The 22,099-nt window shown below is 51.5% G+C and overlaps 7 protein-coding genes across 7 annotated transcripts; 3 read left to right on the top strand and 4 right to left on the bottom strand.

Annotated features, from left to right (window-relative positions):
• Positions 1-43: 43 nt before the first annotated feature.
• On the top strand, positions 44-2,308 carry TrAtP1_002208 (uncharacterized protein; the record flags this gene model as incomplete). Its single annotated transcript, XM_066111356.1, has 1 exon — positions 44-2,308. The coding sequence occupies one exon, from the start codon at positions 44-46 to the stop codon at positions 2,306-2,308; it is 2,265 nt and encodes a 754-aa protein (XP_065967430.1).
• A 4,553-nt stretch (positions 2,309-6,861) lies between these two features.
• TrAtP1_002207 (uncharacterized protein) lies at positions 6,862-7,014 on the bottom strand (the record flags this gene model as incomplete). Its single annotated transcript, XM_066111355.1, has 1 exon — positions 6,862-7,014. The coding sequence occupies one exon, from the start codon at positions 7,012-7,014 to the stop codon at positions 6,862-6,864; it is 153 nt and encodes a 50-aa protein (XP_065967429.1).
• A 660-nt stretch (positions 7,015-7,674) lies between these two features.
• On the bottom strand, positions 7,675-9,523 carry TrAtP1_002206 (uncharacterized protein; the record flags this gene model as incomplete). Its single annotated transcript, XM_014085179.2, has 3 exons — positions 8,614-9,523; positions 8,291-8,546; positions 7,675-8,233 (listed from the first exon to the last, which is right to left on the bottom strand). The coding sequence occupies exons 1-3, from the start codon at positions 8,885-8,887 to the stop codon at positions 7,675-7,677; spliced, it is 1,089 nt and encodes a 362-aa protein (XP_013940654.2). The 5' UTR covers positions 8,888-9,523.
• Positions 9,524-9,700: 177 nt separating this feature from the next.
• TrAtP1_002205 (uncharacterized protein) lies at positions 9,701-10,850 on the bottom strand (the record flags this gene model as incomplete). The annotated part of the gene is made up of 2 exons (XM_066111354.1): positions 9,701-9,986; positions 10,795-10,850. The coding sequence occupies 2 exons, from the start codon at positions 10,848-10,850 to the stop codon at positions 9,701-9,703; spliced, it is 342 nt and encodes a 113-aa protein (XP_065967428.1).
• Positions 10,851-12,237: 1,387 nt separating this feature from the next.
• On the bottom strand, positions 12,238-13,894 carry TrAtP1_002204 (uncharacterized protein; the record flags this gene model as incomplete). Its single annotated transcript, XM_014085139.2, has 2 exons — positions 12,238-13,593; positions 13,664-13,894. 2 exons carry the CDS (start codon positions 13,892-13,894, stop codon positions 12,238-12,240), a joined length of 1,587 nt encoding a protein of 528 aa, XP_013940614.1.
• A 4,408-nt stretch (positions 13,895-18,302) lies between these two features.
• On the top strand, positions 18,303-18,473 carry TrAtP1_002203 (uncharacterized protein; the record flags this gene model as incomplete). The annotated part of the gene is made up of 1 exon (XM_066111353.1): positions 18,303-18,473. The coding sequence occupies one exon, from the start codon at positions 18,303-18,305 to the stop codon at positions 18,471-18,473; it is 171 nt and encodes a 56-aa protein (XP_065967427.1).
• A 1,184-nt stretch (positions 18,474-19,657) lies between these two features.
• On the top strand, positions 19,658-22,009 carry TrAtP1_002202 (uncharacterized protein; the record flags this gene model as incomplete). Its single annotated transcript, XM_066111352.1, has 1 exon — positions 19,658-22,009. One exon carries the CDS (start codon positions 19,658-19,660, stop codon positions 22,007-22,009), a length of 2,352 nt encoding a protein of 783 aa, XP_065967426.1.
• Positions 22,010-22,099: the final 90 nt, after the last annotated feature.

The raw sequence follows: 22,099 nt of genomic DNA, 5'->3' as shown, positions 1-22,099 counted from the left end.
ATCCGTATTGATACTGATATGTGCTTTGTTTAGGGGAGCACCAATGTCTCGGGACAACACTGGAGCCCATGGCGCGACAAATCACCTAGGCCAAGTTTTCATTGGCAACGATACCGCAGAGACTCATGCCGGCCTCATCGTAATTGATGGTGCGCTCGTTCCTGGATCTATTGGTGTGAATCCGTTTGCTACCATTGCTGCTCTCGCCGAACGCACTATCGAGGCGTATGCTAGAGACAATAATCTTGTGATTAGCGAGGAGAAGAATGGCATTTTGGATCTCTTTGGGAAGCCGGCGCATCAGCCAAGGGGTCGGTGCCCTTTAACCACTCTCCATGGCAAGGTTCCCAAAAAGACGACAGGCAGAGCCAAAATGTCCAGATCAAAAACCGTCGAGTTTGCAGAACTCATGTCTGGATTCATCCACAGGACCCAGCTGGATGTGGCAGCTGATAAGAAGGCGGCGTATGAATCGGCATTTCGAGCAGGAAAGGGCAAAGGCGAGATTGGTAGATTGTTGGTCAGCGCAACTGTCTTTGAGGGCCATGATATGAGAGATGAAACCCGGCCTAGCGGCATTTTTACAGGCACCTTTGTCTGCCCATCTATCCAAGGTTCCCCATTCATGATCCCTCAGGGTGATTTGGGATTGTTCAAGAAGGATCGAGAAATCACAGGAACCAGCAGATTGACGTATGAAGGCGACATGGTTGGCGGCAACGGCAGACGGCTTCACTTTTCTGGATATAAGCTGGTTGATGCCTCTGTCTCTCTGAGCCCTCTTCAGATGTGGCGCTCCACGACGACCTTGTACGTTACAATAACAGAAAGAGTCGCCCATGGAGCAACAAAGATTGCAAATCATCATCAGGATGCCTTCGACGACAATCTCAGCATGTATCAGGGGACTCCTAATTCAGCCGATGAGAAACTCGTTGCAAATGGCATCTTGCGTTTGCGCCCAAAGGATCTCGTCTCCGAGATGATGACACTCTCTGCCTCGGGCAAAGATGTCCTGAGCAAAGCGAAAAATATGACAAACTTCTTGACCTTCTTCGCCTCCAAATCCGCATCACACCTGTTGACGCCACTTGCTCCCCTTGAGTATACGGATGAGGGAGCCGTGTTGTACGAGAATCATACATCGCCGACCCAGACATTTAGAGTCGTCTCTGAAGACGGCGTCGAAACGCAGCTGCACATGTGGGAGCCAAATCCGAACGCTGTTGCCACCGACTCAAACGGAGTGCCCGTAAAGATTGAGAATCTCTTCATGATTCCAGGCGCATCTGTTGACCATCAAATATTTGCATTACCCACTATTCCGTTCAATGCTGTTAATTACTTTGTTAGAGCCGGTTACCGTGTTTGGGTAACGGTTCATCGCATATGCCAGCTGGAATCAACGCATAGACAGCCCTGGACGACATACGACTCGAGGCTCGATATCAAGGCCTGCTACGAGCATATCCGGAGAACCCATGGAACCGGCAAAGTCTATACCATTGCTCACTGCATGGGATCAGTCGCGTATTCTTGTGGCCTCCTCGACGGTACTATCCCATCTGAGTGGGTTTCGGGAATCACTTGCAGCCAAGTATTTATGAACCCTATATGGGCCACTCTGAACATGATCAAGGCCACGTCGCCACTGGCGTTGGACAAGGTATACAAGTCTGTTTTTGGAGACTGGTTCGAGATTGGGTCGTCTGTCCAAGATCCCTGGTCCCAGAAGCTTTTGAACCAGCTGTTGCGGCTTCACCCCGAAAGAAAGGAAGAAATGTGCAAGAATGCCGCCTGTCATCGCACAACATTGGTGTACGGCCGTTGTTGGAGCCATAACAACCTCAACGAGGCGACTCATCGAAACGTTGACCGCTTTTTCGGCGGATGCAGCATGCATTTAACTAGTCTCCTGAAACGGATGGGAAGTCGAGGAGAAGTCAGCACCAATGAGCCCGAGTATACAGAGCTCACGACACCAGAAAACATCGAGCGCCTACGCGGTCTCCCATTCCTGTTCTTTGTTGGCGGAGACAGCGCCGTTCTCTCCCCAAGAGCTACAGAGACGACGTATGAGCGCTTGATTGATACGTTTGGCATGTCCGCTGGCCTTCCTGGAGGAGACATCCAGTATCGCCGGAGAGTCGTGCCCGGCTATGGGCATTTGGACTGCTGGATGGGGCGCAATGCCTGGAGAGACGTATATCCGTTTGTACGTGAGGAGATTGATCGAGTTGTCCGAGGCGAGTCGTATAGATTTCGGGAACCGAATGATAGGTTCAAACAATTTGCCGAGGGGAGGTGAATCGCAATTAATGGGTAGGGTTCACCTTCTTCCTTTCCTTGTTGTTTTTAAGAATCGACATATACTATGAGCATATGAAGAATATTGCATGATATGGAGAATCGTTATTGCGGCCTACTAGAAGCGTCTCTGAATAAATATAAACTGTTGATGCCTTTCCACTTGTGTTGTTTACCCTTCAGTTGTTGAAGATTTCACTGGCTTTTGAGCGATTTCGACAGTATTCTTATCGGCGCTGCCGAGAAATCCGTATGAAACACACCAAAAGAAAGGAAACCTGCTGCTCCAACTTGGTCGATCCCTTGTATTGTGGGGGATTAGACAGTATCTGGTGGCGGTATAGGCGTATCTTGACCAAACCTCGCAACTGTATGTGAACAATCCAGTTTACCGGATTTGGTGATCGCAAATGTTCCAAATAGTCCTAGTCTCCATCATGTTGCATTACGAACCGGGCCAGGCTCAGGACAGCCAACCTGGCGTCACATCCTCTCTGGAAGACCGCGGCTCATTGAGCTGCAGAACCGTTATCAGTCTTCATTACGAAAACAGTAGCAGTACCTTCTGAGAATGCTCTTGGCCGAATAGGGCATTATAAGCCGACCATATAGTTGGAGTGGATCCGCTCTGGTCTGCGTGTTCAACATCGTAGCGTCCTGCGTTCCTGACCTGCTCTGCAAACGTCTTATGATCTTCTTTGGACAGTCATCTCAATGCAAGCTCCAAACTGGTCCTCGTGAAAGCAACACACAAGGGTTGTGCGTCCATGACAACATCTTCGCTCGGCTGGCAGCCCACCGCTCTCCGCCGTTTCTTCCTACAGCAAACAAAGTAAAAGGTCTGATAAACGCATCTGCACACTTTGCTTGCATGATGACAGATCAAACAACAATTTGCGACTAAGAAGACACGAGAGCTGCATACCTAGCGCTGTTTTGAGTATTGACTAATGTGGCGTCTGTCTCTGCTCTCAACATACATGTAGGTATGGATGCAAGGCTCTTTTCGAAAAAGGTTAATCTTGTGATTCGGCCAGGGCGTCATCGGCTGCGTCTGAAGGAATCGGACAGTCATATCCAGAGGAATCGGAATTAGAATGCATGCAAAGATTGACAACATTGACCTAGAGATCCTCATTCCTGCTGGCCCACATCTGATATTGTTGCTACCCATGACGATGAAAGCCAAGCTTGGTTAGACACATTAACTCTTCCCAGCCCTTTGACGTTGCTCCAGACCCTTGCTTGATCTGCACCTTGTATCGGAAATTTTCAGCCGTTCTGGCCAGGTCGGGACCGACAGCGAGGGCCGAGAGCGAGCGAGCAAGCAAGCAGAAAGTGTTAATAACCCTGGATATCTTTCTCCCCATATTTTCTAGGTTCTCGGCCATGCAAAGGATCGAAAATGGCAGCGTGGGTGGTATCCTTTGTGGAGTAAGGAAGAGGGATGGATGCTGCAGCTAGAGAGAATATTGCATACTTTCAGCTTGGTTTGTCTGGTGTATACGCAAACACATCGCGAATACCCCGGACGAGCGTAAACGCCGTACAGTGTATACGGCGTTTACACGGATGAAACGGAGTTCTAGTGAGAAACATGCCCAAGAGATCGCCAAGGAAAACTAGTCCTTCCCGCTGCGGATATCCATTTGCGAGATAACTCTGAAACTCCTAGTAGGTGCCGTCGTTGGTTCCCTGAGCGAGAAAATACTTTGCCCAGTGCAAATCAGCTCGTCGGCTATTTAGCTGCGACATACTCGGACGCTACTGCAATACGATCAAATGGGCATATGGGGCAGCCACATGGGAAAAAAAGGAGCGGCACGCCAAGTCCGTATGCCGCGACTGACCTGGTTGACGAATCCTTCCGCAACAACCGCAAGAAGAGATCGAGCCACTTGGAAGTAAAAGGAGCAAAGCCATGATTCAGTGTGATCCCGCCGTAACCTAAATATCCCTGCCGCAAAGCCGGTATCAGCCAAGCAGTTGGTGCTCCCTGTAGCCCATCGTCTTTGTCCAACATCCACTGGGCTGCATTTAGCATATTAGCCGTCGTGTTACTAATAGCCTGGTGGAGAGAGCCGCTTGTCCAGTATCGGGACGGAGCCGAGTTCGGGAACGTGTGGGGAATCATCGGTAGCGCGATTGCCAAAGAAGGAAATCGAGAGATACTGAGTTAGTATCTCCCAGTCTTCAGCCAGTCTCCATCTCGACTGGTTGATTGGATTGCGTAGTCTGTCAAGTTTGGTGGAAGAGGACGAGTAAAACGACTAGTCGGCTCACTAAACAAGCTATGGCTTGCGGTTCGACTCCGTCTTCGAAGTAGAACTCAAGTTTCATGTCGTTGAGGTGACCGCAATGCAATTGGAGCAGGGGCTCATTGCGAGTCAATGCTAGCGGCAACGGCTCGGCAGCACAGCTCAAGGCCGAGTGGTGATGAATGGTTCCACAATAACGTCTTGTTTGACGCCGATCTCCGGGTCCAACCGCCCGGAAAAGGAGAGTCTAGCAGAGACGAGGGCCATCAGGATGCCGAGGATTCGAAGCTTTCTTATCTTGTCTGCAAGGCCAATGCCATAGAAGACAGGAATGCGATTCAAGTCACACCATGAGTTGCTGTCAACACAAGTATTCTTCCGGATGATGTATAGGAGCTAGAGTGATAAACGGCAATGCATCTAGAAGCTTCAACTTTGACAGGTTTCGTGGGTCCAAAGGGGGGCTGTTTCGAGCCAAGGGATCGGTGGATTAGCGCTTTGCAAATCGTAAGCACCGTATTTCTGTAGCGGAGATTCCGCAGGGCGTCCACCAAGAAGAAGCGAGGGATAAGTTGATTTGGAGCTTGGCAGAATTCGATATTCCAAGTGCCTCATTGGGAGATTGACGTAGTATTTTCGCCACTATTCAGGGTTGCATTGATATTCAATCACCAAACGTTCATGCTGCATCTGATTCTTCTGTAGCAATACCGTCAAGGTGCTCGGGATCCTGTTCCTTAAAGCGTGAGAGGACGAATAGCTGTCTGGATTTCTATCCAATAAACTCGTCAGTGCCATGTTTGATGACTTGGTGGAAATGATGAACGAGTAAAATGTCAGTTACCAAGTGATTGATTTGCCGTCCGAGCAATATGAAATATTGGATATCTGAGGCATCTTGTTCGGCCATATTCCTTGACAGATTGAAGGTCAAGGTTTGGTTAGTTCCTCAGGCATCAATACGCCCTTGCCTGCATCGCATTAAACCAACACGACAGAAATGAGCATGGGCCAAATCCTGGCCCCCACCTGCGCTCTTACGGATACCTCTCCCGAAATAAATCCAATGACAAAGAATATATTTCACGCCATGGGGCTTTACAGCTGTCGTAAGTTTTGCCAATCATCACAACTTTCGGTATTACTCACTACGGAAATATCTTTTGCGTCAATGGCAAGGCCGAATTGCTGACTGTGGAACTCGGCCATAGAGAATTGCCGACACAAACGCCGAACGGACTCGAAGAAAGAGAAACGCAAACGCCGATAATCAGATCAACCACCGCATTTCCAGTTTGCACATATTTCTTCCATCGTTACGTTGCATTGGCAATCCACCACTGCCGAGGCAGAAACGGCCTGCGTACCGACTCCTATCGGGAATGTCCAAACAAGGAAAAAGTAACGATAGTGTAATCATTCTCAGCCCTTGAACAGTTACGCATCAGAGTCAGAGGCACATACATCTGCCATTCGAAAACTCAGCTCCACCAAGAGGTGTGTTGCTACGCAATTGCTAGCCGCTTCCAAGAGCCGCTTCGCCGTGGATCTTGCTCCAGAATCATGCGCCGATTCCATCGATTCCATGAACCCAACTTTTCTTCCTAGATGGGAAAGGGGATAGTAGAATGACATTCCTAGCGCAAATTCTACCGCAAGCTATCCAGTACTAGTCATATCCTTCGCCAGCGGGATAAGCGGAGATTCGCTTTGAGACCCCAGAAAAAAAGAGAGCTAGATGCCATGACCATTTGGCAGGGTGTAACTTCCATTTTGGGACAATGGACCCGGTAGGGATATATTGGACGATGCTGCTGTCCCAAGATCTTGGCCAAAGAATGGGGTGGAGCTGAAAAGCGTCATTCTATTCAAGTACCGGGCATTCCCCTTGTTTGTCGACTTTAAGGAGCTTCTCGGTTTTATTTCCTTCTTCCGTAAGTGCAAAGTAAAGCACCATTTGGTCTCACAGCAACTAAAGTTTATGAGACGTATTCGATTTAGTGGATATATCGTTTCAACATTAGTACGACCTATATATATACCTCCAACACCTATTTCTCTCCTCGACGCTATTCTTCTATTTCTTCAAACACGAGAATTCAGTCTTGACCTCCGAATACTCTATTTTTGCAAAGATGTGCGCCCAAAAAGCCAAAGTTGTCGAAAATCAAGCTTCAGGACCAACCGGCTTCGAATACTATCAATCACAGCTAGCGATACAGGCCGAGAAGACACACAACCAGCTGATAGAGCTGCTTGAACGCCTAGAAAACCAAAACTCTGGATATAGACCATCTCAAAGTGCGACGAGGCAACACAAGACGCAAAGCCAAGAGCTTAAGAGAGTCCCTTTCTGGATAACACCAATGTCTTCAACCTCCTCGTCATCGTCAACGCCATCATCATCATCATCATCACCATCATCGTCTTCTTCCTCTTCTTCTTCCATTTGAGACGCTACTGTTTGCGGAAGACGAGGATTCGTCTAAAGCTGCCGCAAACATGTAACAATACTTAGAGAGTGCGAAAGGCTATGCTTCTTTGATGTAATTTTGGATTTGAATTCGGCAAAAAAACACCCCATGAAGCCATCTGAGCAGGATACTCGGATATTGCGGGTCGGAGTTGAGGTGTCAAGGGCAAATGATAGATCAAAATTTTAGGGCAGATATATGCGGCAACATATTATCGTGATGATTCATCATTGTGCCCCTGCAGGCATAGGGCTTTGATATGATATGAACTAGGTAGTACACCAATGCAACAAAAAACAAAAACATGTCAATATCTTTGTGACTCCTGCTATTCGCCGTGATGTTAAAGAATAGAGTGACTTTGAATCTACTTAATAATAGAGGTCTAACCTCCGAAAGCAATCTCCTGAAGAACTTGTTCTTTACGCTTCTTCTCGAGTCGTATTACACATACCCCTCCTGAGGCCTCTTTCGAACAAGGCAGTGCTTTCACGCACTATCTGAAGCATTTTACGCCACTCCATATAAGCAATGTCTGACATCTCAGGGCGCAAGGGGGCAGGTAGTGTATGAGTAAACTTTGAGTAAGCATATAAAAATGTAGCACCGACGAGTTTGAACATGATTATTCAGCTTCAAATTATACAAAATGTACCTGGAATAGCAAATACCCACGTCGTCAAATAGGATACACAAGTTTCACTCCCGAAACTCTTCCCTCCCGCATCTCCTGCAATCCATCCAAAACGCCGCTCCAGCTCCCCCCTTCTCACGCTCTGCGGATGTGGCCGAATCCGTCCCTGCCACAGCAACGCCTGCGCCAGCGAGACAAACTTGACGGCGAAATCGTAATTCTGAGGGTTTGCCGGAACTTGTTGGCCACCAAAGTCGAAGGCCTCTCCAAAGGCCGTGTACGCCATGATGGGAAGGTTTTCGACGTCCTTGCGAGGAAGCTCTTGTAGGCCACTGAGGCCGGCGTATTTGCCTCCTTGGCTGCTCATGGCGTTGCAGCATATCTCGGCCGTTTCGGGCGTGGAAACGGTATCGAATACATGTCCCAGCTGATCATTTGTAATTTCGCGGATGGCAGCGGCGCATTTCGGTGACTTGTAGTCGAAGACGTGATCTGCCCCTAGGCTACGAACGAGCCAGAAGTTTTTGGGGGAGCATGTTGTGACGACTTCTAAGCCAGACCTGAACCATGATATTAGTGAGCCATTACATCGTCCCCTTGCATCAAAGAATACTCACAACTTAGCAAATTGAATTGCCAGGGTGCCTGTTGCCGTGCTACCGCCATGTATCAAAACTGGAAACGGCTTCATTGGAGGGTCGTCGGGCCATGGCAAATCCAGTGACTCGTAAAGGCCTTTACCGACAGTAATCATGCCAGCGCCTAGTGTTGCGGCCTCTTCAAACGACATGTAGTCGGGTATCTTGAGCTGAAGGTCTCCTTTGGCAGCAATGTGTTCTGCAAACGCTCCGTCTTCGTGGTTCGAGTAGTTGCCTGCCACAAAGCATTAGGAGCACTTTTCAGGTAGATTAGGTAGCAGGCGTAGACGAGGTATACGTACTGCCATGAACCATGCCCATGACTCGATCACCAACATGAGGTCCATGCTTGACAGCAGGGCCAACTTGCTCAACAACACCACTGTAGTCACAACCCACAATCGCCCCGGGGCAGGCTAGGTCGTCAATCTGCTTCCAGTCCACCGGGTTCAAGGCCACAGCGACTGTTTTAACAATGATATAGTCATCGCGAAGTTTGGGCATGGGAGTATCGGTGACGATCTCGGCCTTGCCAGGGCCTTTCATTTGGATTGCGATTTGGGTAGCCATTGTCATCTGCGTATAGCAGAAGAAAGAAATGTCATGGGAATGCTATAGAAATTACGCACCATTTGTCTCATGCTTCCCCAATTTCAGCTTTGACAGATCAAACTACCCCGCAAAAGGCTTTTCCCGCGTTTGTTCCTCTGTCTCTCCACGTTGCGTTCATGTAGATTTCGCGACAGCAATACCTCGCAGCTACTCACAAGAGACTAACGCGATCGAGTGCCACTACGTAGTGACAAATGTCCATGGAATGTATTGAGTACCAAATTATTCGTCAATCCATCCCAAACCTTGTGTCGTTTTAGCTCAGCCCGGTGTATGAAGGATCGACGGCGGTAAATAGAGTTTGAGCCGCCATACGTCCTCGGTATCAGGCTCCAGTTAATACGTCACAATTTAATACAATGGAGATAGTCAGGTCTATCAGAGAAAAATCACAATAGCTTCAATTCCGTCTATCAAGTGGCAACCCGTCTACTTTAACGGAAACACTCGAGTATTCCAGTTGAACGCAGGCGGTTTGCTTGCTCGCTGTGGACTTCCGTCTCCTCCGTGAGGGCGCTTGAAAAGTTATACCGGGCAGTTCTTCCAGTTAGATGCAGGCAGTTCTTCCAGTTGGTTGCAGGCGGTTCTTCCAGTTGGTAGCAAGCGGTTCTTCCAGTTGGTAGCAGGCGGTTCTTCCAGTTGGTAGCAGGCGGTTCTTCCAGTTGGTAGCAGGCGGTTCTTCCAGTTGGTAGCAGGCGGTTCTTTCAGTTAAACGCGGGCGGTCCTTCCAGTTGGTAGCAGGCGGTTCTTCCAGTTGGTTGCAGGCAGTTCTTCCAGTCAGACGTGGGCAGTTCTTCTAGTTGAACGCGGGCGGTTTGCTTGATCGTTGTGGGCTTCCGTCTCCTCCATGAGGGCGCTTGAAAAGTCGTACTGGGCACTTCTTCCAGTTGAACGCAGGTGGTTTGCTCGCTCGTTGTGGGCTTCCGTCTCCTCCATGAGGGCGCTTGAAAAGATGTACTGGGCAGTTCTTCCAGTTGAACGTAGGCGGTTTGCTTGCTCGCTATGGACTTGCGTCTCCTGCTGCCACGGAAGTGCCAGGAAATCGATCCCGCACTGTGACGTTCTATGAGGCATCGTTAGAGAAGCTGAATGAAAACTGAAAGAAACTCGGCTGCAATTTTACCATGTAAATACCTTTTCCAAGAATCCTCTGACGGTGTCAGGGGGGAGGGAGAGGCAGCTGGAAGGTCCCAAACTGGTGATGTGGTGATCTGTAAGGGGCCGCTCGTCCAGTATGAAGAAGCCGTTTCAAAAAATCATGGGCGTCAAATTGAAGAACAAATCCCGGAATAGCGAATTTGGTTATGATTCAACGCACGGCCAAATTCTCCAAAGTGCGTTTGGATGTATGACTGTTTCTTCTTCTGTATTGGCCAGATAAGCAGCTGAACACACCCGCGTAAAGAAGATGGAGGATCCTTGCTCACACGAACACGCATCGACTGGCGAGCCATCATCCCAAGACAACGCTACCCATGGAGGAAACAAAGGTTCCGAATTCCGCGTATGTGTGAAGTCAAAAACGCTACAATATGCTGGGAAAATAAATTCTGGCCCGTTGCAAAATAGAAGCCCTGAATCTCCCTCGTGACCTCTAATCCATTCATTCCGGGCAGCTGGATGTCCATCAGGACAAGATGGAAGCCGCCAGTCCTCCATTTCTTCACCGCGTCACGGCCATCCATGGCTGTCAAGGTGCCACAAGAAGCAAAGGGAAAAAAAGAAGAGGAGGGGGAGAAGAACAGGAAAGCTGTGTGCCGGATAAATGGGGAGCTCTTAGAGAATGTCGAAGAAAAAGAAAGGAAAGGAAAGGAAAGAAAGAAAAGAAAGAAACCTTGCCACAGAAAAGAAAAAAGACATGTCAGCTGGACGGGCCTGGCAGCTGTGGGTCACCGCTGATATGTGGTGCTTCAGCTCTTCCTCCCATCGTTTCCTATGCTGAGCTCACTTTCCATCCCCAAATGCTGCAAAAGGAATCTACTGGCATCTTGACCGCCAAACCAGATGCGTAATTCTGCACGTTATCTGCTAATTGGATGCATTGAGACAGCAACGACCCCCTTTCTCCTCGCTAAATGGAGACGCTACAGCAGCAACAGCTAGCAACCACTCGCTTAAATGATGCCGGGAACAGGCGATAGGACGTCACAAGACATTAGTTTCCGCAAGGCAAAATAGCAAGTGCCGTGCGGAGCAAACAAACGGTGACCCTCTCGGAGAGATACTGCTCGGACCTCTCGTGCGAAGCAAATCATGGCACGGCTCGACAGTATCACAGCAGCAATCCAGCCACTTTTGGACTTTTGATGGCCTCTTTGGTCACTGGCACAAATAATTGTCAATGTTTGCTGATATGCAGTCTTCCATGTTTCCTTTTGACAACCAGGCAACAGGATGCTATTCGCGGCTGGCTTCTCACCCTCCCTGAAATCGCAACCATGGGATGTTGCTTCCCACTTCACCAAAACTCCATCGAACAGGCATCTACAGATTGTTTTACTCCTCATCTTCGCCAAGAAAGCTACTGTGGCGCTCCAACAAGCTCAGTCTTTTCTATCATGCCCTTCTGTGCTCACTCTAGCTCTTCAAGGCCATCTGGCCGAGTTCTTGGCCGGAATAATTGGCCTCAGCTAAGCTGGTGCAGGGTACCGCAGAATTTGGCTTGAATTACGCGATCTTTGATCACAGTCCGATTCACTCAATCTTTTGAAATGCCTGCTAAGATTCCCTTCAAAAACCCACGCGCATTTCACGCCGCTTCAGCATGGTAAACAAAGAACTTCCATCACCATAAACTCTCCCGCATTTCCTTCCTCTCGGGCACTACCAAAGGGTTGATATCTTCCTCGAACATCTCAAGACGGGCTCGCTTCAATCTGTGGAAAAAGAAAAACCCTGGCGACATAGATCGATACAGAAAGTACACCAACCGTCTGGATTACGATTGGGAAGAAGGGGTGACGCCAGAGGGGCTGTGCATCTCTCGCATCGTTTCCACAGCTTCAAGCGCTCTCCCAGCAGACGCTCAAAGAATATCCATCAACGTCTCCCGATTTCCCTTCCCTTCCATCGTCATAACCATGCGATGCAGCGGCCAAGACAGTCAGACCTACATCCCGGGGAAGCAAGAGAACAAGACGACAATATTTGCAGTGAGTATTGTGCATATTTTGTATTATTACAGAATACATGTATCAGCACTAACATTTGTATTACAAGCATAGCCTACTCAGAGTTTTATATACGCATCAGGTCCAACATGGCATGCTCTGATCCAATACTGGTAGGTTGTCATTCTCACCCCGTCAAAGCAACTAAATCTCTAACTCGGAAGCTAGGCTCTCCCAGAACGCACATCGACTCATTTGCGCCTGTGGGACAGCCTCAACAACTGTGTTGTTGTTGTTGACTACAATCCTCGACCCTCCTGCTTGTCCGTTCCACTGTGGCCACGATGGAGACCCGGAAAATGCAAACGTGTTTGGATTCAGTGACCGAACAAAGGAGATGTAATAGCCCTGCAGCTGATCAATGTTGGTCAGGTTGGAGTTGTCATAACCGCCTCCAAAGACTGCTCCCAGATCAAATCCATGGGGAACACCAACTCCGCTCTGAATATTGCTCTGTGTCAATACATTGAAGCGGTAGGCCCAGACGGGCTGCCCAGCCTGTATGAAATATTTGCCAAAGTTGAGCCCGTGGCAGGTTACGAGCACATCACCATAGGCAAGTTCCGCTGCTGGGAACCAGGCCGCATGGCCATTGAAAGCAGGCTCAATATTCTGGGGATACTGCGCAATAATTGCAGATGTGTTTTGGCTCGACAAACGAGGGTAGTTGTTTTGGAAGAATGTTTCAATCTCTTCAGGTGACGACGCGTTGGGGGCACCCAAAGTCGTCCCTTCATCCGTGACACTGCCGAAGAACATTGGAACTTTGACAAACTTGCCACTCTGGAAAGCCTCATAGGCGCCAGTCTGGAGAAACACGCCATCGACGCATGGCACATATGGGTAATTGGGAGAATTAGGTCGGCCCGGATAGACGATGGGTACGTTGAACTGCTGCAGCGCCGTGGTGCTGAGGCCACGAAGGCATGATAGCGAGTCGGAACTGGAACCGCATCCGGCATTGCTGACGAGGGCATCATATTGGAACTGAATCTCCGACACTTTGGGCTGAGTGATCTCTGGGAGCGACTCGAACATGGCTCCAACGAAAAGACCCTGATTTTGGCCTCCGTTGGCGAGAAGTTGCAACGACGCAGCCTCGGCACCTGCACTCTGTCCATGAATGATGACATGGGCAGGGTCGCCACCAAACTGAGCAATGTGCTGCTGCACCCACTTCAAGGCAGCCTGCTGGTCGTATAAGCCGGCATTGGGCACTCCGTTGGCCTGAATCTCTGAGCTGGCAAGGAAGCCAAAGATACCCACGCGATAGTTTAGTGTCACAAGCACAATTTTGTTTCCAGAGTTGGCCACCACGCCACTTCCATCCGTTCCTGCAGAAGCCAAGCTCTCAAAGCCTCCTCCCTGAATGAAAACCCAAACAGGGAGCTTGGAGTTGGCACCAGCACCCGAAGGGGCCCAAACGTTGACAAAAAGGCAGTCTTCGCTTTCGCCTTGTGGATTTGTTCCAGCATTGGTAGCCATGCAAACATCTCCAAACTATAAGCCACGAAACAACACATCAGATACAAAGACTACAATGGCGGCGAGGCGGACTGACAATTCATACCTGGGTAGCGGACTGGACTCCAGAGACTGTGGGAGGGGCAGTTGGAGCCTTCCATCTCAAGCTTCCGGTTGGGGCTGCTCCATATCGCATGCCCAAGAACTTGTTGATTCCACCGGATGTTGAGCCTTGGTATGTGGCATATCCCAAGTTCACCTGTGGTGACTGAGCACTGACAACTGTGGCAGAGCACACCAGGGCACAAGCCAACTCCAAAGGCCGAGATACGCGCATTATGGCGAATGAAGATGGTGTTTTGGACTGCTTTCGACGCTCCAGAGTTGAATCTCTAGCCGAGACTGCCCTTCCCTATTCGCCAGTACTTATACTCTTGAACGGAAACATGTTGATGCCGGATAACACGGATTGATCATATTGATAATCCCGACGGGACGGGCTTGCATTCGATTCCGACCACCAGCTCTTACAGGCCCTCCCCTGGGACTACTGTACGATCAGGCACGATGATGAAGCTATTTATTACGTTTTACCGTACGACTCACGTATGGATTATATGCCAGACCCATCTTCACGCAGCCATGACAGTACCACTTGCCTTTTATACATTTGACGATTTGAAGCATGGGGCGGCTAAAATCGTATTGGCTACCGTTGTATTGGCCGACGGGTAACCCAGCTGCCTTTAGCGCAGAAAAGCCCTTGACGATTGGCGACCAGCAGGGGATAATACCTGTTTGGAGGCTTGCTGATGGAGAGTTTTGTGGGCAACTACGCTTACAATCCGCGCACGAGATTCTGAAAAGGAAACCTATTACTGAGTATGACTTGCTCAATGCAATTGTATCAAGGCTTTTACATGGAAGAATTATTCCAAAACAATCTGAACAATACTTGGGATAGGAGAATGGATCAAAGTAAGCGGACGGCTGGATATTCACGTGGAAGGAAAGTGGCTGCTGCGGACGTATACGATCGATCTATATGGGCTATACGCTTACTTCCGGAAGATATAAGCATAATCGAACAAGACACGAATGTTTACAGTCTGACCAGCTTACCCGCTGAACAAGAACAACAGGGTCATTTGTTACGTTTACATTGCGGTGCTCTCCTACGACATAACTTACACGACAAACCCAGCCAGCACATGGCCTCCCCTGACTTGACGAATTTCTATAGTGAGGGATGAAAAATGAAAAGCGGAAAAGGAAAAAGGTGAAGAAATGAACAAAGTACGAGTTATAGCTATGTTTTACGCTGGCGATATTTGTTCTCTATCCAAAACAGGCAGGTGTACAAACTTCAATCACTGTCACATTACCCATCACGATCAAGTTGAATCCCCTCGCTTTTGTTTTTCAGTTACGTCATATGGTGTCCATCACCAATAGCTCAGCAGTCGCAGCTAGCACATGAAAACGACACCGGCATCCATGTTGCTTACTATATACGACAGCGTGGACAATGGCGGTTGCCGCATGTGAGGCTGAGCTATCCTCAGCTACTAACCCTGCATAGGCGAGCACAGATGCCGAAATCGTTTAATCTAGCCAAAGAGAGGAAAGGATGTCACCATAGCTAATCATTGACCACGTCTATCAGGGCAGGCGTTTATTCGCCTGCTTTTCTCTGGCAGGTTTTGGGTGGCTTCATTGGTTCTTATTTCACAAGTTGAGGCAGAGACTAAATTTGGCCACGAGTATCAGGCCTCGATGCGTTGAGCTGTTGCATATACACGATATCTGAGCGATAAAAGGGGTTGCCTTGCCATGGCCAGACAAGGACAAGGACAAGACACGACAAACAAGACAACTCAGAGCAAGGCGCAGCAGGCTTGGCCGTGACTGGCTCGAAGAGAATGTCGTGAGCTGGCACGTCTTATGCAGGTACGAGTTGCACGAAAGGAGAGCTCTCGAGTGGACCGCGGAAATACCCAGTCAATACTGGTTTGATGGGTCCCGCTTTTTGCGCATCAGGATTGCTGTACGGGCAAGACCAGCAGACCTGAGACTTCCGTCAAATCAGGGCCACGATCTTGGAGCAGTTTGTGCAGGATCGAGTAGCGCTTTCGGGGGGGAGCTTTCGGAGAGAGCTTTCGGAGATTCCCTTGAGACGCTGGCGATGTGCCAACGTTGCCTGCCTGCCCGTGGTGTGCTCTGCAGGGAACATGCAGATACAAGGTATGCATCGTATATGCATTCCGCGGTGACAGCGAAGAGACAAGATGCTCTACCTACGCACACCCGAGTGCTGAGGGGAAGAGGATCCCCGGCATTTGACGTGACTACCTTGCATTGAATGGAGGACTACAGTACAGCTTGCTTGTGGCATGGTCGTACATGGTGCTGCACTAAGATGAAGCTATCAATCAATCACTGCAGGCTTTTGCACACCACACCACTCTGCCAGTTGCGTTGCTAGCAAGTCCCACGCCCAGAGCTGCTGTGGAGAAAGGGTTGCACGGCTACCACCCTGCTGGCGTCTATAACAGAAGAATACATGTACTGTATGTACTCTATTCCGACTTGATAGCCGCCTGGGCAAGATTCAGCACACACACACGCACACACACATTGAGGAGTGGACGGGGGTCATGACCCCATCTTTGTCTTTTTCTTGCCTCTTTCTCCGTTTCTCCTATACTTGTCTGCTGCAGCGCAAAAAAGAGCAGTCGAAAGCCGAGAATGCGGAGAAGTAGAATGAGAGTGGCAACAAGACTGGAGGCAAAGAAGAGACAAGAAGTTCAACGTCTGCGGAGTGTTAGCTCCAGCCAAGCTCCCGCATCGTTGTGGAGGCCCCTAATATAAGCGGGCAGCCGCGTTCTCCCAGCGGCCATGGTAGCGATATTGGGACAATGTACCGGTACCTCGAGCTCCATGGGACGTTGAAATCTTCAAGAGGCTAGCCGTGGCTGCATGGCATCTGTAGCATGGCATGGCGAGCGCAACGGGCTTGGGAACGCATGGCTGACCTCGAGGGCGTTTATGATGCATCATATTTGCTTGTTGCAAATGCTTGTACTCTGTACAGGTACGAGGATTGCTCGCCCGTTCATGCTGGATGTCAGCCACCATGCTGTCTCTCCATGGAGTATCCCAAGCAGGATATGTACAAGTACATCGATACATGGCGGTCCACGTTGCAAGCAGATGCGGCCGGCCAATGCGAGGATTCATGTACAAGCATGTACAAGTATGTGCGCCGGCTGATAAACCGGATCCAAGTTACCGAGCACGCACCTCTCTGCTGGATGCATAACGACAGCCCGGACAGAGCCAACAGCTTCACGCGCGGGCTCCTTTTGTCGTACGATGCCTGCAGTAGCCAGTCATGGCCCGTGACGGCCCATGCGAGCATCAAACGCCCGTGAGCCGTGGCGCCTGCTGTGAGACTCGCACGGCTATTTTTATGTGCGAAGAGGGGTATCACAAGCATGTGTGCCGTGTACATGATATGATATACATGGACAGCGAGGCATGGACACCCCGAGCTGATTCCTCGTCTTCTTCAGGGGTGATGCCAGCAGTGGTGATGCTTGGAGCGAGCTGGCACCATGACTGGAGCCACAAGGACCAGCCGGCAGTTGACGGGGCTTTGACAGGCAAACGACGAAAAGGCAGATTCCATCGCTCTCGGTTTGATCGCATAGATGTGTGTGCTACAACGGGAGTAGCACTCACTGCCTTGCTGGCTTCAACATCAAAGTACATCTACCGATCCCCACCACGCATGATGGATAAGAAACGCCACCGGCGACGCGGCGCCTGCCATTGGAGAAGCGGCGCCCATCCTCTGGCTGTTGTGTGTGTGCGCAACAAGGAAGCCAGATGGCTGTTTCACCAGCGAACGTTTCTAATATCTGATGGCCCGTATCTGCTGGCAAATTCATGCATAAACAAGCTTTCAATTGGAAACATTTGGACGTTTGTGCAGCCTCAAATGAGATCAGAGAACAGCCCCCCCCTGATGGACATCCAGGGCCCGGCAAAGGGCAAACCAGAATCGAGATTCCACGTTGTTATGCGTGAAACCAGATGTTTGGCCGACATGGATTGAGAGACAAGACCAGATTTGACGCCAAAAAGCCAGCGAGAAAAAAAGCAGCTGCGGAGCTTCCCCTCCAAGATCAAATTCAAGCTCCCCTCTTTGTCTGGTCTGTGCAAATCCCTGGCTGCAGGCGGGTGATTGCCCCCGGCGCATCCGCCTAGAGCGCCCAGCAAGGGATCCTCGTCAGCCTCAACTGGCTCCAGTCGCCGGCCTTGCTGCGGTGCCCTGCGCTGTGCCCTGCCGCTCCCCTGTCCGGACGCAGCATCTGGCGTGCACAAGGCATCGTGAATAGCTTCAGCAGATGTGCAGGCTGCAATTGTTGCCTTTACAGGTATCAAGATGCGATATCCAGGGTCTTGGACAGCAGCACTACTAGTAGCTTTCAATGCTTGGATCCAATCTCACTTCATCTCCCTCCACGGGCCTGTATGCACGAAATACGGAGCAGCTACTGTAAGCTGCCCATTTTATGGAGTGCCGCTGCTAGTATCTGGATGGATGGATTGCTAGCACTTTAGCATCTGGCGAGCGTGGAGCTTCTGCCACTCTAGTGCGGGCAGACTCACGGGGATCGAGAAAAGAGATGGCGATCAAGGAATGAGATGCCCGAGCGAGAGACACGCAAAGTCGTGCCATGCCGCCCAATGCGACATCGTCAAAGGCCAACTGCACTGGCCGCTCCCCTGCCGCCCATTCGCTTGGCCGTGGCCAGTGTCTTCAGTTCTCTTCAGTCCCCTTCAATCCCCTTCAGTCCCAGGGACCGTGGCGTCCAGAATCTGCTGGCACAGCTACCGAGCAGTACTAGTGCTGCCGCCGAAGCCACCGAGCCACCAGTATCCGTCCATCCATCCACGGCCACCCATGTCTGCGCGGCCATCCTGCTGGTGCCCCCCCTGGCTTGTACCGGTACAGGCGCAGAGCAACCACTGCAGCACGTCGGATTACAGTGAGGCGTGCAGTTACTGCCGCTGCTAAAGCTCGAGCTGTGCTGGAAAAACAAGGGCCTGCCTGCACGGCCTTGGACCCCGAGAAAGAGGAGGCTGCATCCCATCTGGCTCTGGCTCTGGCTCTGGTCCTGGTTCTGGCACAAGCACCAGCATCGCGCAGGCATATACATAGCAAGGCGAGGCAGGAGTGAAGCAAAGGAAAAGCGAAGCGAGGCGAGGCGACAAAGACGCCGCAGCGGTTCAAGCACAGCTCCAGCTCCAGCTCAGCTCGTGGTTTCTGGTACCACCCATTCAAGTACCTGCCCTTCCGCGCGGCCAAACGCCTGGAGCCCATCACTCGCACAACAATCCATTCAACTGATTCATCCCATTCTTGCTCGCCTCTTCTCTCGCTTCACCTCGCCCACGAACCGCCAGCAGCAGCGGGAGAGAGTCCAAGCGCCCAGAGACTGCAGGCGACTGATCATGCGAGCTGCATGCGCTGTCGTGATGCCCTAACGGCCTCGGCGACTTCCAGTTCTCCTCCTTCTCTCCAGTCGCTTTCTCAGCCTGCCTGCCTCGACTCGACTCCGTCTTCCTTCTCTCACTCTCGCACACCTTCTCTCAATTTTGGGGGAATCCCGCTTCCTCTCCCACTTCCTCTCCCACTTCCTCTTCCCCCTCCTCTCTTTATCCTCTCAATATCCTCTCCTTATTCTCCTCTGTTATTATTTGCCCTCTATTGTCTCGTCCCTCGTTCACCAACCCAGGCCTGCCTGGTCTGGCCAGCCGCCTTAATTTTTTTTTCCCTCTTTCATCCTGACTCGTTTTTTTTCCTATTCTGTTTTCTCGTTTTCAGCCAACCTGGTAGCCCCCCCCTTGCACTCTGTGCCTCCTCGGATAATCACCAGGACAGATCAGATCCCGCGGTTCCAATCTCCGGTCCCTCGCCATCTCTCTCTCTGGTCCCCTTGTCTCTCTTGCATGGCACACGTCCCGGCAACGCCATTTCCAAGTCCTGCTCCTGCTCCTGCTTCAGGGCAGCAAACGAGGCTGAAAGAGGATGGCGCCTGACATTGCTAACAAGCTCAAGGCTACGCTGTTTCGGCGGCGGCGACGCCAGTCCTCGGTCTCGACAACTGAGGACTTTGAGTCAATGTCCCCTCCGACAACCCCTGGTGTCGCCACAAGCTCGCGGAGACCCTCGTTTCCATTTCCACGTGAGCCCTCGTATCAGACTCTGTCGTTGTCTCAGGAGCTGATGACGGAAGATGCAGGCATTGGAATAGGAGGCTGCGGTGGTAGTGACGACCTCAGTGACGCTGGCGACTCTGCCCAGACAAGCAACGACGCCGACCAGCAGCAGCAGCAGCAGCAGCAGCAGCAGCGTCCGAAACAGCAAAAGCATCATCTGTGGAAAGGGAGAAGGTGGTCCAAGCAGGGATTGGATGTTGAGAAGCGACACAGCGTCCCCGAAGACGGCACTGTCGACCAAGATTTGACGCCGCTGGCTTCTCCAGACACGCCGGTATCACCAACATCAGAAGTGCCGCCAGCAGCCGCACTCTCGCCGCTCAAGGAAGACCACGACTTTGACACCAAACCCACTGAGAGCGAGAAAGAGGCCAAGGACGAGCACAGCAACGACAACGGCAAAGGCAACGACAACAGCGCCAGCAATGGCAACGTTGTGAGCAGCGGCAACAGTATCAGCCACGGTGATGGCAACGACAAGGACAACGGCAGTGAGCAGCAACAGCAAGACATCAATCGTCCCAGCCCGGCAGCCACCATAGACATGGACACGGCCTCTGTTTCTGCAGCTTCGGCAGCATCTGTTCTCACCACTGCCTCTGTCACATCTGCCTCGACTTCTGCCGTTCTGCAGCAGGCCATCGAAGCAGGAGAGCAGCCACAGGCATCGCCGCCAGCACTAGACCAGCAGCAGCTACAGCGCCCGCACCAGCTCCCGGCCCTGGCAGGGGGTCGCGCTGAGGACCAGACGCCGAGCCGAAGCCTAGACGGCCACGAAGCGAGCCGCCATCAGCACCAGAGCAGCCAGAACCAGAACCAGGCCCAGCTCGACGGACAAGGTTTGTCGGTTATTAACAGCGACCAGGGAACCTCCCCCCAAGCTGGCACGCCAATTGCTGCCACCACGGCCGCTGCTGGCGCTGATGCCGGCGCTGATGCTGCTCGTATTACGGCGGCCTCTGCCGCTGCCGACGCCCCAAGTACAGGTACCACCAGCCCTGGCAGCGACACCAGCGCCAGCACCATTGTCTCTGCTGGCCCCGTTTCTGGCCATCTGCAGCAACAAAGACAGCAGCAGAAACAAGCGCAAAAGCGCCCACGCCAGCCAGCGCCACCGTTTCCGCCCTCTGCGCTTCCCACGACGTCGCCTCCTCTTTCGCAAGCGCTTCCGGCTGCGGCACACTTGAGCTTTCCTGTTCTTGCAACCCCCACGCCGCTTCCCAGTCTCGACAGCATCACCGAGGACGAGTCGCAATCGCATTCGCAGCATTCACAGCATTCGCAGCATCCGCCGTCGCAGTCACCATTGCAGCGACTGCCTCCATCGCAATCGCAATCGCCACCGCTGCAGCCACCCGGGTCCGAGACTCAGTCGCAGTCGCCATTCCAGCCGCGGCAGGAGCAACTGGTACCAGCCGAATCAGATCAACAACAGCAGCGGCAAGAGTCCACTGCAGCAGGAATTCCAGCAGCTAAGCATCTCGCCTCGGCAGCAGTTTCTGGTCGCGGCTCCCACGCTCCGTCCTCGCCTGACGCCGGTCATGGCCCGCTGAATCCGAATCCCGCATCGCCATTGCCGCCCATTGACGCTCAGCAATTGCCGTTTCAGTCGCCCGTCACGTCCTCGACAGCGCCCGAACCTTGCTCTGCGACTGCAATCTCTGCGACTTCGGTCTCGACCACGGCTGCTTCTGCTTCGACGCCCGCCGAAAAATCTTTTTCCCTCATCACAAACACATCCGCGCGACCTTCTGCACCGCCCCGTCGACCGAGCCGTGAATCAACCCAGACCGTCACCTTTGACGAATCTGTGCAGCAGTCCCCGTCTGCTAGGAGGAGAAGCATCAGCAACAAGTACAAAGTCCTCCGCAACAGCGACGATACTACGAGTTTTGCCGTTCCCTCAGCTGCCAACGCGCCCAGAACGCCAGGCACCGAAACCCCAGTTGCAGTCATCGTCACTCCAAGCTACCTCGCGCCCCCCCGTTGTTTCTGCCAACGCGCCTCTACATCCCTCGCATCTCATCGAGGTGGAAACTACGTCATCGCTAGGCGACGACTTCGAGAGCAGCAGCATGGCCGAAGCTGCGCGCAAGATTTGGGTCACGAGGCCCAAAGCCTCTGCCACGCTCGTCACCATCAGTCCCAACGATCTCGTTGACGATGCACGCGACATGATTCTGCGAAAATACGCAAACTCGCTGGGCAAGACGTATGACTCGCCTGATCTTACTCTTTACCTCAAAACCCG

Source organism: Trichoderma atroviride, chromosome 1 (assembly GCF_020647795.1).
Source record: "Trichoderma atroviride chromosome 1, complete sequence".
In the NCBI taxonomy this organism is placed as follows: Eukaryota; Fungi; Ascomycota; class Sordariomycetes; order Hypocreales; family Hypocreaceae; genus Trichoderma; species Trichoderma atroviride.
This window is presented reverse-complemented; position numbering and strand designations above follow the sequence as displayed.